Here is a 14,819-nt window from a genome sequence, read left to right as displayed (position 1 = left end):
TTGGAGGTTGTATAAGAGACAGTAATTTAACTATACACCATGTTGTGTCCTGGAAATCAGACCTTTCATCAAGGTGTTCTGCCCCAGAAATTCTTACATTATTTTTTATGATTAGATAAGGATAGTAGATACAGCAGTGAATGGTTAAGTTTTCAAGATCTGCCATGGGTTTTGTTTTTAGAAGTAAACCGTGATTCTGAAAAATAATCTCATTTTCTGACTGAGCGACTAAGTCAAATTTATGAGAAGTTAGTATTGTCAAGTGAAAACTGCAGTATCTTTAGATCTTTTATCGAGGCATAGTTAGATCTACCATTAGATCCATCACTCCTCTTTAAATAGTCAGTTGAGTGTGCCCTATCTTGAATCTCTCATTTAGAAGTTCGGGGGAGTATTTTAGCGCCTAATTTTTCACCACTAGTATGGACAGCTTGCTTTATAGAATAACAGATTGTTTAGATTCCAGATTATAAAGAATGCAGCTCTCGGGTTTCCTGGAGGTCTTCCTGAAGGCTTAAAGCATGTTTTTCTAAGACTTTGCACAGGCTTTCAGTGAAATTCCTGAGCTGATACAAAATCATACTGTTTTGTTTTTTTTCTTGAAGCATACCCCATCTTACAAACACTTAATGCTCCTTACATTCCATGACTCTTTTTTTCAATCATTTTTACAGGTCAGCTGGATAAACAATTACTGTCATGCTTGTTCAACTGTCTAGTGTGAGAAACTGCGCTTTATAAAAAAATTGTATCTGTGGACATATCAATGCTTTAATAAATACTCAGGGACAGAAGGCATCAGCTCTCCTTAAAAATAACGGAATAATTTTAACATGGGAATACCATTACATCTTATAGCCAAAACCAGAGAGAAATTAAATGACCATGAATTGATAGAGCTTGGAAGAAAGTATAAAAAAGTCTGGCTGCAGTTAATAAGAGATTTACTTACAAAATTATCTTCCTTCTTCAGGTTATTCCATCTCTTCCTGTTTGAACAGCAAGCGTAGACAGGACTGTGTTGACTGTAAAAGGATACATGCTGCTTCCTGTGGTGTCCCACCTGTAGGTAGAAAGGTGCTAGGCTACATCAGCATACCCACAGTCCACACACACACACTGGGAAATGTTCTACAATGGAAAAGATACACTCAGAATTAAAATTATACTACTGCAAGGGAAACAAAAAAAATATGTATAGCTAAATAATTTGGTTACTGTCTGTATTAATCCTCACAATCTTGTCACATAAAAGAAGTCTTACACTTCTAGGCAACTACTACTTTTTTTCAAGCATATGGCTTATAAGGCTAATAGAACATAAAATATGTAAAAATAAGTTATATGGGAGCAAACATCCTGTATGTCCTAACTTACTCTCTGCTGTGTGGAATTATGGACCATGGTTCTGAATTTTGTTTTCATTTTCTGTAACTCTGGCAACACAGGTGAATTTCCATTTGTTAAATACCCATGAATATATGTCTACAAGTGCAGAGAGGATAGGCTAAGAGCAAGTTTTTCTATAACAACGAAACTGCCAGTTTGCAGTTCTGCATCCCTGCTGCCTTCTGTTAAAGCTGCATCTTGCGGAGGCTGAAATTCGTCACCTGGTAACCTAAACTCATACATCTTGAATGAAAAGAAAGTGCTCATTTTTTAAAAGATTACATGTATTCACTGACTGCTTCCCAATAACTTGGTTTCAGCTCACAGGCTAAGCAGGATTCTGCTTCCATATTTAAGCACCATAAAGTACTGATTATTCAAGTATTTCCAGAAGGATAGTCTTTTGACAAAACAAGTTCTGGAAGATACGAAGCAATGTGTGCAGGATGCCTATCTACACAACAATCATTTGTGTACATCAAACAGTGAGATGAGTGATATTTGTATGTGTCTTCCACTGTCAGGGAGACTTAGAGAAGCTCAAGATACTCTGCATGTTTGTGGTTACCCTGTGTCTGCTTCCCAAAGAAATTTCTCATTGAAATTTCTAGTAACTCGACTATGTGTCGTCTTAGGAGTATAGAGTCCCTCCATGTCCCACTCACCCCAGAAGGTGGCCTGCTCAGTCACCCATGGGCTGACCTTCCCCACACCTGGGGCTGTTGCCTTGGTGTAGTTTCTACCTGCAAGCAGAAACAGAGCACGAGTATCATGCCTTGAAGCACCAAGAATAAGTCACTTAACCTGCCAGACCAAGTGACTTCTTGGTATGATAGACACAAAGGCATGGGTTAAGGAAATTGAATCAAGGTTTCCCAGGTTTTCAATCACTGCCTAGTCCTAGACAGCATAGGGCAGCCAGTGCTCAGACTGATAAACTTAATCCTGTCCTGTCTTCGTCTTTACAACTGAGTAGAGTTGTGCCAGTATGTGCAATAGGGGCAGAAGATGACTCTGAGTATGATGCTGAGTCACTGGTGTTCTGCACTGCAATACTTTTTGCAACTTCTTTATTTAGTGGCTCAGTTTATCATTCCCTTTACTAAACTGCATTTTTAAATTGAGTGCTATTAGTCTTCTTACAGATGATAGAAAAACTGAGAAGTTGAAAGGAGAAAGAAAAATACCACAATGATGGCCATGCACCTGTATATTGTCGTCTAAGAAATTCTGCTTGGGGTGGATCTAAGAGAAACAAGAAAACTCTAAAAACTAAAACTCTAGTCCTACAAGATAAATGGGTATTAAAGGCATAGTGAGGATGCAAACATCTTTCACATTCCCAGTGGACAGATAATTAGGAATCCCTTAAAAGAATACACATCTGTGCAATCAGATGCAATCAGATACAGCTCTGAACTATTCAGATTCAGTGCCGGCTGCTTGGTATTCTTGAAGAATACACATAGACCCTCAGTGAAATCCAAGACGGGGGTAACAGACAAATGAAAGAAGCACCTGAAATAGCTTCAGTGGGAGCTGAAAGTCTAAAGGAATTGCCAGCTTGAGCATGCAGTAAGATTTAACAGAGCTTTTCAGCAATCCAACATTTTGCTTTTCTTTTCCTTGGCACTGGTCAAGGTAGGTAACATAACACTAGTTGGTGGTCATACAAATTGAGTCTGTGTGAAATGTACTGCTTCATCTCCCCTTAAGTTTCATAATAGGTTATCATATGTCATTATAGTCTGCTTCTTGCAAACCTAGGCATATAAATGATTTCATGTAGTAATTCTGTATAATTAGCACACGTTCTTTAGAATGGATCAAAGGAAAACAGAGAAGAGAAATGTGGATTGTTTCGGTTCGGATACTTTTTATCTTACATGTCCTTGTACCCTTACATTCTGGTAAAACATTTCTGATCTGTGACTTTGTCTTTCCCCTTTTTCGTAGTCCATTTCTGACCTGGAGAGACATACAGCATATTATTGTCAGGACTTCACGTGCAGGACATCTGAATGCTAACGACTGGAAAACCAATGCAGCTGGTTATAAGGGTGAGAGCTTCCTTTCTTCTTTGCCATCAGAGGCAACTTCTTATTTCATACTTTTGAAGAAGAAATAATCTCAAGTAGTTTCTTTAACCCTATGCTGTGTATAGTTTTGAGACCTTTCAGGCTTAGACTGAAGGGGCCTATCTTCTCTTTTATAAGGAAAACCTCTTAGAATGACTAAACCCAAAAATGGCAGCTACAGAATCCATTGGCTCCATCTTCTCAGTCCCTTTCAGTTCTATTTCATGCACTGCTGGCAGAAAATTAAGTAAATTGGTGCTTTTAAATTTTTCTCTGTGTAGCTAGTATTCAGATAAAATAGTCTAGAGTTGAAGATGTAGCAATTCCTGGATTCAGACCATGTTCTTATTCAGAATTGCTGACAATCTTGATTTGTTGACAATCTTAATTTGAAATGACAAAACAGTATTTTCAAATCTTTGTTTTGTATTATTCACCCTACATTATCTATATTTAATATAAAAGGTTTATTTATATTATATAAGTATATAAATATTTAAGGTTTCTGTCTGATTTGGGATAAAAACAAATTTTGAGCTATCAGGACTTTAATGGGACAGTATTTATACTATTCAGTCAACTGTTATATAGATTTCTAAAATTTTGTACAGTGTTGTAACTTCGTATTAAAGCTGCATCTTTTTAACCTTTTTTCCTCTCTTCTAACGCAAGCAGAAGTAAACATTTGTGCCATTAAATAAGAAACATTTTCAGGACGGGTTAAAACAGGACCTTGAATCCATACTATATTGTATTTCAACACAGATTGTTTTCTGATTCCCCTTTGCTAAATTCTTGCTTCTTTCAGTTTGGATTGCATAAAAAAAAAAAAAAAAAAAAAAAAGAACCAACACCAGAATGGCTTATTTCTGGTTCTCTTTTCATGAGAATTCCACCCAAGACTGCAATACTTCTTTTAACATGAGATTTGAACTGTTTTGTGCTAGGATCTCCTAAGAGAAGAATGTAATATACAAGAAACATCAAATCTTCACCCTGGTTTCACTTTAAATCTGAAGCCTAGCTTTAATGTATTTCAGATCAAGGCACTGCTACCATAAAGCATCTTTAATATATCATTCTGACCTATGACATTTCTGCTGCAATGGAATAGAAACCAAACCAAAATCCTTTCATTTTTGGATCCAAACCAGGCTCTAACTACAGAGGATAGATTTAGAAATGGGTATTTGACTCGAATCCCCTCATCACTTGAATGTTCTGACATACAAGAGCCTGGTTTTGTCCCATTTACAAGTACATAACCACACACAAAACACATACATAGCAAGAAATAGGCACTTCCTTAACTGCAATAACATTACAGTATTTGTTATTGTGAAACATTTCCTGAGATTTAAAAAGTTTTGGCAGGAGATTGTGACTGTATTGTCATTTTGTTGGAGCTATCTGAAGTTCAAACAATGCTTTTCAAGTAGCATAAAGTAGAGCATTTTTCTTCCGCAACTCACTTCCAAAATTCTGTATTTTTGTGTTTTTTCATTTGTTGACCAAGAGAGGCAAACACCCTGTGAGGCATTTCACAGCACCTGTCACTCATCATCAAATGAGAGGTCACACTAACACACCAGCAGTAGCAGCACTGGCAGCAGGACTTGCACTGTTGCACCACTGGGCCATGCTTATTCTTGGAGCCAGACATTTTTCTATGCATTGTAGTGGATAAATAGTGAGGAAAAGGTCTGAAAAAAGATTTATCCTTCTCCACTTGTGCAAAGTCACATAGATAAGCTCAACTGGGGGACTGAGATTCAGGAAATACAACTTGAACTGGCAGAGCTCTGCTGTAGACTCCATGGTGGAACTAAAAAGAGGAAGACCAGCTAAGTGCCTTGACCTCTGTGGAGCTCAGGAATCAACCTTAACCCAAATAAAGGCACTAGTTTTAACTAAATTATTTTGGCAACATAGGCTGAGCAAATGGTTCCAATAAAAATGCAGCTCTCTTTAAACCTCTGTTGGTTTTGGATGAAGGAGAAGCAAAAGATTTAGATTTAATCACAACATCCAAACCTGATTTCAAAAAGGGGGTTGCACACTGCTGCTGGCAAAACTGAAACAATTTTTTTTACTATTGCACGTGGCAATATTTAGTATAATATGACACTATTATCCTTCACTGTTGCCAAGAGTAACAATTAACATATGTTTTTTCATAGATGAATTACTCCGATCAGACTGAGTTCCGTAAGGAATTGTATCATAATTTTGTTGATGACAAGATCCATATCTCTTCCACAGCATGTTCTTAACAAGGGAAGGGTTGGAAAGGGGGGGGGGGGGGGGGGGGGGGGGGTTATTAACTAGAGCAAAGACAGTCATAGGAAACAATCTGCCTTTCTTCCATGCATACTGGGGAATAAAAAGGAAAACTAGGAGAAAGAGAGAGACAGGCCTGCTCCTTTAGAAATGAGAACTGAAAGGGTGAAAGTAACAAAAACTTGGAAGAACCTCTCACTCGACCAAGGGGCAGCAAGAGCTGGTAGTTGAAAGTGGGTCAGCATGCCTTTTCAGGGGGATGTTTTGCTGGGCCGCATGGCAACCCTGTCCCTCGCTATAGTCCCTGGCAGTGTTTTGCCATTGCAGAACACACAGAAGGAGCTCAGCTCACAGGTGTCATTACTGGCTGCAAGATCTCCCTTTTTTCCTGTCTTAACATTCATAAAAAGAAAGTTTAATTCATGAAAAACGCTTGAGCCAGCCAATGATGTGCTAAAGCAGTGCCCTTTATTTTAATTTTCTGGCAAGTAAACAGTATTCATTAAATGCATGTCAATAGAATTAACTCAGGAATGGGGAAGAATTTTTTCTTGGTATTTTTTTTTTATTATTATTGTTTTGTTCTCAGCCAGCATGTATCTTTTCAGGAACTTATTACCCGGTAGTCTGAAAAGACTTTAATACTTACTTTGGGATATCCTCTGGTTAGTTAGTTGTACATGTAATTTGTCACTAAAGAGGTATGTTATGCTCAATTTCGCTTTAAAATCAGAGTCATTTTTTATAATCAAAGCAGTTAATTAACTGACTATATGGAAACGTGCTAGAGAACATCTGGTTTTATGAAGATATCAAAATATCTGGTTTTGCTATGGCAGTGCTGTCAGTTGTTTGGTCAACAACAGAGTACACAACTGCATTCATAAGAAGATAGTGCTGTGTTAATGCTAACTTGTCTCTAGGTTGAAAGATACAGAACAAAACACTGCAGTTTTAAGAACAGTGATCAAACTGTAGGAACAATTCTTTATCTGTAAGTGAAGCCCCAGATACTGTCTCTGGGAAAACAGACCATTCACAGTGAAGAAATAATATTAATTTGTTGGGAGATTTTTAGAGAACATCCTTCACCCTTTCTGGCTCTGAAGTGTAGACAATAACATTTCAGTGAAATAAAATGCTACTGAAGCATGACAGGAAATCAAGACTCTAGCCCCTTTTTTTCATTTTCAGGATATTCCTAGGTGCAGTGGAGGTATTCTTCCTACAGAAATTGAGAGCTGTCTCATTTGCTAGGGAGTAAAAGACTACCAGCATTGTGTCGCATCCCTTCAGGTTAGCCAAAGTATCTGCTGCTTCCACTGGAGAGTGACCACTGGAAAGAACTGGTCACCTAATGTTTTACAACCTTTTAATATAATTTCTTAATTACAGTATTTAATAAAACTGGTGATTATTCTTGTTGTGAGCAGAGCATTACCAGCCTGAGAGTGAGAAAGACGCAAGCCTATCTACGCTCCTAGTTCGGAGACCTAGATTGGCCAGATTGAAGTGGCTGTAGGATGACCAGTAACCAGGCACAAATTCAGAGACCAGCAAGAAAATCTTCCCAACAATGTGTACATTTCAAAGACAAATATACTATTCATAAACATCCTGATGCATATTTTCAATATCTTTAAAATTTAAATAAATTTAAAATTATGTTTTAAATCATTTTTAGAAGCTAGCATAAGACTTTTGAAATATGCCAAGCACTTGTGAACAGTTATGTCCACATCAAACCTGTTCATGACCTTCCAGTCTTAAAGATGCTAGCTGATATTTTCATATGCCATTGGCAGCCAGTACCTACTCCCACCCTCCGCCGATGCCCATACACATGGTGCATGGAGGAAGTGAAACACAAGCTTTGAGTCTGGCTGTTGTAATACCCCAGTTTGGGGTAGTTGGCAATCTGGCACCAAGCACATGAAGCTGCATTGGTCTTTGCAGGAGTGAGGAAGACCATATGCTATGCAAGCTAGACTAATGATTTTTTGTGCTTGAAAAATTAAGCTGACATTTTCAGGTAGACAACTTAGAATGCCACGTGTAAGTTTCTTGTTCAGCTTGTTGATGAGCATGGGCAAATGCAAGCTATGTCCCACGTCACTTGTTTCTCTCACTTTCCCAGGGCTGTGTTGACTTGAGGCAGTGTTTCCTCACCAGGAATACCCCTAACACCATGTCCTCTGGCCACCTGCCCTTCTCAGCAGGCCCATGGCTCCACTGCCAAGCCATGACACAGAGCTCTTTCTGCAGCAATACACCACCCAGGGAATCCCCTTAAGCCAGATTTTTTGTCCAAATGCATTAGTCCTTGAAAAAAACTCCAGCTCAGTAGTGACACTCTCTAAACCACCAGTGTGATGATAACATCATCAGAAGAATCTGACATCTGGAGTCCTGTTTACCAGACATTAAGCTAAATGATTTGAATATTGTGGGAATTCTATTCAAGAAACAAGCATATAACATACCATTTCCAAATGTGAGCCACACAGACCAGAACCTTACTAAGGTTTTTCATGTAGGCAGTGCAATAAGAAGTCCAAGGGCAATCCATAGAGACTTCAGGGCCTTGGGATGACAGGTTAAGGAATCAGGAGCAATAGTGTTCTCCTCTATCCTTCCAGTTGCAGGGTATGATGAGCCAAGAAACAGGAAGACCCAGCAGATTATTAACTGCCTCCAGGATTGATGTCACTGGCAAAATGCTGGGGCTTTTAATCATGAGTCAGTCTACATGACAGCAGTCTGGCTGGCACCAGATGCGAGTATGCCTGTCTCAAAGGAGGAAAATGATCTTTGCACAGAAATTAGCAGGGGTCATTGGAAGAGCTTTATATTAGATTTGAAGAGGGAGAGGGATAAAACCAGCTCGCTAGAGATAAGCATGGGAGTGGCATTCCAGTGTCTGAGGGGCAGTGTGCTAGTGAACTCCTCTGTTCTCCACAATGTGCTGAGTAAACTGGAGCACATTTGTTGAATTCCTGTATAATGCATGCAACACACTAGCCATCTCAGTGGTGTTAGGGGATGGAGATCCATGCAGCAGCAAAGATGCAAGGGTTTTTGATGTGTCAGAAACCACAGACGGGCCTAAGAACAGTTACATAAGAATTAGGGCATCTTCCAAAATAAAAGTGGCAGGGCCAATAGGCCAACTGAAGTGCATCTACACCAGTGCACACAGCACCGGCAACAAACAGGAAGAACTGGAAGCCACATAACTGGAGTAGTGTGATCGATGTCTATAAACTCTTCGGAAGGGACAGGCAAAGAAGGAGACATGGTGGGATAGCCCTGTATGTTAGGGAGTGTTTTGACTGTCTAGAGCTTGACAATAGTGATGAAAGGGTCAAGTGTTTCTGGGTAAGACTCAGGGAAAAGACCAACAAGTCAGATGTCATGGTGGTGGTCTGTTATAGACAACCCAACCAGGATGAAGAGACAGATAAAATATTCAATAATCAGCTGGGCCAAGTCTCACAATCACTAACGCTTGTTCTCATGGGGGACTTCAATTTACCAGATGTTAGCTGGAAGTACAACGCAGCAAAGAGGAAACAGTCTAGGAGGTTCCTGAGGTGTGTAGAAGATACCTTCCTGACACAGTTTGTCAGTGAGCCAGCTAGGCAAGGTGCCCTGCTGTATTTGTTGTTTGTGATCAGAGAAGAACTTGTGTGTGATGTGATGGTTGGAGGCCATATTGGGCACAGAAATCACGAAATGATGGAGTTTTCAGTTCTCAGAGAAGTAAGGAGGGGTGTCTTTAGAACCGCTGCTTTGGATTTCTGGAGGGACAGCTTGGCCTGTTTAGGAGACTGGTTGACAGAGTCCCTTGTCAACCAGTCTTGAAGGGCAAAGGAGTCCAGAAAGACTGGATATTCTTCAAGAAGGAAATCTTAAAAGCACAGGAACAGGGCATCCCCATGTACCAGAATATGAACAAACAGGGAAGAAGATGGACCTGGCTGAACAGACAGCTTTGGCTGGAACTCAGGGAAAAAAAAATAGTTTATGACCATTGGAAGAAGGGGCGGGCAAGTCAGGAAGACTACAAGGATATTGTGAAGTTATGCAGGGAGAAGATTAGAGGCAAAAACCCAGCTAGAACTTAATCTTGCTACTGCAGTAAAAGACAATACAAAGTGTTTCTGTAAATGTTTTAACCATAAAAGGAGGGGTAAGGAGAATCTCCATCCTTTATTGGATGCAGGAGTAAACATAGTGACAAAGGATGAGGAGGAGGCTGACATACTTAATGTCTTCTTTGCTTCAGTCTTTAATAGTAAGACCAGTTGTTCTTAAGGTACCCAGGCCCCTGACCTGGAAGACAGGGACGGGGAACAGAATGAAGCCCAAGGGGAAATGGTTAGCAACCAGCTACAGCACTTAGACACACACAGTCTATGAGGCCAGATGGGCTCTACCCAAGGGTACTGAAGGAGCTGGCAGAAGTGCTCTCCAAGCTGCTTTCAATCATGTATCAGCCGTCCTGGCTAACTGTGGTGGTCCTGGTTAACTAGAGTTTAGCAAATGTGATGCTAAGGACAACCAGGTGATCAGGCCCAGTCAGCATGGGTTTATGAAAGACAGGTCCTGCTTGACTAGCTTGATCTCCTTCCATGACAAAGTGACCCACTTAGTGGATGAGGGAGAGGCTGTGGATGTTGTCTACCTAGACTTCAGTAAAGCCTTTGACACTGTTTCCCACTGCATTCTTCTGGAGAAACTGGCTACATGTGGTTTGGATGGGCATACTTTTCACTGGGTATAAACTGGCTGGATGGCCAGGCCTACACAGTGATGGTGAATGGAGTTAAATCCAGTTGGCAGCCAGTCACAAGTGGTGTTCCCCAGACTCAGTACTGGGACAAGTCCTGTTTAATGTCTTTATCAGTGATCTGAACAAGGAGATCAAGTGTACCCTCAGTAAGTTTGCAGATGACACCAGTTTGGGGGTGGGGCATGGGTGTTGATCTGCTTGAGGGCAGGAAGGCTCTACAGAGGGATCTGGACAGGCTGGATTGATGGACCAGGGCCAGCTGTATGAGATTCAAGAAGGAGAAGTGCTGGGTCCTGCATCTGGGCCACAACAACCCCACGCAACACCACTGGCTTAGGGAAGAGTGGCTGGCAAGCTGCCCAGCAGAAAAGGACCTGTAGGTGTTGGTTGACAGATGGCTGAATATGAGCTGGAAGTGTGTCCAGGTGGCCAAGAAGGCCCACAACATCCTGGCTTGTATCTGAGACAGTGCAGCCAGCAGGACAAGGGAAGTGACCGTCCCCCTTTACTTGGAAGTCATGAGGCTGCACCTCAAATACTGGGTTCAGTTTTAGGCCACTCAGTACAAAAGAGATATTGAGGTATTGGACCGTGTCCAGAGAAGGGCAATGAAGCTGCTGAAGGGTCTAGAGAGCAAGTCTTAGGAGGAGCAGCTGAAGGCACTGGGACTGGGAGAAAAGGAGGCTTACTGCTCTCTACAACTACCTGAAAGGAGGCTGTAGGGAGATGGGCTCACCTCCCAAGTAACAAGTGATAGGACAAGAGAAAACAGCCTCAAATTACACCAAGGGAGGTTTAGATTGAATATTAGGAAAAATGTCTTCACTGGAAGGGTTATCAAGCACTGGAGCAGGCTGCCCAGGGAGTTGAGTGACCATCCCTGGACGTATCTAAAAGATGTGTAGATGTAGCACCTGGGGACATGGTTTAGTGGTGAACTTGGTAGTGTTAGGTTTAGGATTAGACTCGATCATCTCTAAGGGTCTTTACCTACCTAAATGATTCTAAGTAGGTAGGTGACAACAACAGTTCTGGAAAAGTAAATATATTTTTGGAACAGGCAATCTAGCTATATATACATGATGAAGTCTTCAAGAGATTGGTGGATGTAAAGTCCAAGAGACATGTTGGCACTCACATAGGTAGGCATTAGTCTTACATTAGTTGAACTGGTTAGGTTAATATGAACACTTTTTGCCTTGTACCCCCTACTTGGAAGTTGTTTGAAGTCAGAGCAGTGTTTAGTTTAGCATGGGGAAAGGGGAGAAATAAACCACCTACAATTAATAGCTAGTCTAACAGTGAGTGGAGGTGTCTTCCTGACAGAACATGTATGATAGGAAAATATCTTTGCTCTCAGGAATCTCAAACTATATTTAATTATCATAGGAATCACAGTGTCAATACCAAAACCTTTATCCTTGCTTCATACAGAAGACATTGCTGTAGTAAGAGAAAATATCAGAGGTGGAATTTGGAAATTAAAAGAGTTGAGTAAAAGTGGAGTAAAACCACATGGGTTTTAGCAGCAATCTTTCCTTTCCTTTCCTTTTCCAGCAACCTTTCTAGATTACTTGTTTCCTTCCCACATGCAACAATTCGGCTCACAACCATAAATAAAGTTTTCTTAAGTGTAATATTAAAATTGAATTAGGAATTTTTTGTGTTTCATATGTTAACTCCAAAGAAACTGCCAGGCTTCTGAACTCTGCTAGCCTTAAGCAAGACCTAAAAAATCTCTTTGGGATTTGGAGAAGGTAGCTGGGAAACATGTAGCTGGGAAACACATTGACTTCTCCAGCCTAGATCATGGTTATTCGATTTTTTTTCCCCCTAGCACAAACTGAGATCCACACAATGTTGCTTCCAGTTGAAAGACATGTAAGATCAGGAATGTATTCATATAGTTCCAGAGAGGGAGACATACAAAGGAGGAGAGGGAATCTCTTGGAGAAGCCAGGGAGGGGTCATTACTTCTCCCAGCCTCAAACTCCTCATTATCAAAGCTTCTCATTACTCATCGGCTCTTGCAGCACTCTGTTTTCTACTGGCTCTGAAAAGTGAGGAATGGAGCTGTGAAGGTAAAGCTGAGTCTAAGCAGAAATTTCAGGTCTGTGTTGGGATACATAATGAAAAGTAGATTGACATTTTGTGTTACAGTTGGTTGCTTTTCTGGGTTCATATTTTGTGAGTCGAACTTAGACATGTTTTTAAAATGTAAATTACATGGCTCTAGAGCAGGAGTACCAGCACAGAAAAGGCAAAATTAGGCCTTTAAAAATTAGGCTTTAAATTTCTATCACAGCAGCACTCAGAATTGTCACCAAATCATGATCAGCATAGCAGACAAAGGATTTTAAAAGATAGTGCCCCTCCTCAGCAGCTGACAGACTTGATGTCCGTCTGTCCTAGATGTAAAGCTATGCACAATTACTATGCTCTACAGCTCCTAGTATTCCAAAGATTGCCAAGTAGACTGACAGCACTAACAGGATGCATGCCATGGGAATTATAACCTTTAGCATTATTTTTTTTTAACAAGCCCAACTCAGACCTTTAACAAAACTCTGTGAAGGATTGCGGGGCAGGGAGGAAAAGGAGGGATAGAAGTCCTCCCCTATGGACTCATAACCTAAGAATCTGCCACTTAATTTTAAATGTAAATTTCTATTTTCCAGTATTAAGGAAGAAGAACAAATTTCCAGTATTAAGGAACAAGAACAAATTTAAAAATTGAATCATACAATTATCCAAAGCAGAATGTTTTAATTCTAGACAATGAGGAGTGTATTTTAAAATATAACATATAACAGATAAAAGTTATATACATTTGCATGACCTCTTTATATACTAATTACCAAAGCAGTACACTTGTGAGAATGTTCTAGGCAAATATCTTGCCATACTTGTATACATCCATGGCAATGATGAACATCTTATGCATGGCATTGTTCTGTGGTGTTTTTTTTAAAAAAACAAGCATCTGCCTTTGGGAACACTGGAGCTCTTCATTACTGTTGCATTGCTATAGTACATTTCAGTAATTACAAAACTGGCAGTTGTTTTGTTATCAGTGTGTCCAATGTAGTGGAACTAGGATTCAGGCCAGCTGGGAAACAGATCACACCACCTATTATAGGGTATTTTAAGCATTTAGAGCATCCTGTCAGGATGCAGAACATCTAGTAATGATAGGGAAAGATAGGGGCCTACATAGAACCACTCAGATCAGTTAGATGCCTGAAACTGTTTGTAACCATATTACTTTCTCCTTCCAGAAAAATCAGCTACTGGGGGTTGCTGTTAAGTCAGGAGATGCAGAAATTCATTCAAATGCTTGTCTATTACCAGCTTTATTGGTCCAGCTGTCTGTGTAGACTCAGCTTATTGTTTAACTGTAGAAGAGTGGCTGCAGAAGCATGGCCTTAGAATCTCTGAAGATCTGCACAATCCAGGCCTGGTATTAGAATAGGCCTGTAATCAGAATTGTACTGAAGTTGCTGTGCTGAAGATAACAAGAAAGGTCGCCTTGAGCTATTCTTGAATCCCGAGACCAAGTAATTATGCCGTGCCAACAGGCCGTGGCTGTAACAAGCTACAGCTGCTGGGAAAGCAGGTGCAGGGCCAAGAAAGGTAGGGACCGGTATGGGAATATAGGGAGTAACAAACTACAAGGCTGAAGCACAGCGACACAATTAGCAACATGGATAGAATGCTTATTTTAGTCATGATAATTAGGGGTGTGAGAACCGCACGTGCTTAGAGACTACTAACCAATTATATTTCTGCTTTACGAATATACATGTGTATCGGTTCTATATAAGTAGTGTTAGAAACTAATAAAGTTGAGCAAGATGCATAACTCATATTGAGTGTCTTCTTGACTCTGGCGAACCCTTCTTCCAACATTTAACTTCCTTTTGCTTCAGGTTACTGATCAGAATCTACTACATAACTGTATGGGAACAGTGTGAAGTCCACTTAGTTAATTAATAATATCTCTGCTTTGGGGTGAGGTTGGTAGTTTTAGTTCTAAAAAGCACCATCATTATTATTAAGTAATTTGCAAAACACTTCGTTATGACTTTCTGCATATTTATGTTTACACTTCTTCTGCCAGTATCTACTGCAGCCCTGTGCTCACTCAAGTATTAGTCTGCGTGTAAATATCCCTCTGGAACACGGACACTTCTGAGCAGACATAGCTACTGTGTGAGACAGAACAAGAAGAATGTTCTGTGGCATGTGTCTGATATACCTGACAGCACAGAAATGCT

The 14,819-nt window shown here is 40.3% G+C and overlaps 1 protein-coding gene across 2 annotated transcripts in view; it reads left to right on the top strand.

Moving 5' to 3' along the window:
- PCSK5 (proprotein convertase subtilisin/kexin type 5) overlaps positions 1-14,819 on the top strand; it is a 197,585-nt gene that overhangs the window by 136,698 nt on the left and 46,068 nt on the right. For both annotated transcript variants that reach the window (XM_080372918.1, XM_080372917.1), the window contains exon 10: positions 3,346-3,449. In XM_080372918.1, coding sequence (XP_080229044.1) covers positions 3,346-3,449 — 104 coding nt within the window. The remainder of the gene's footprint in view (positions 1-3,345; positions 3,450-14,819) is intronic.

Source organism: Falco punctatus (assembly GCF_963210335.1).
Source record: "Falco punctatus genome assembly, chromosome: Z".
NCBI classification, from domain to species: Eukaryota; Metazoa; Chordata; class Aves; order Falconiformes; family Falconidae; genus Falco; species Falco punctatus.
The sequence above is the reverse complement of the archived record's forward strand: the minus strand, read 5'-3'. Positions and strand labels throughout refer to the sequence as shown.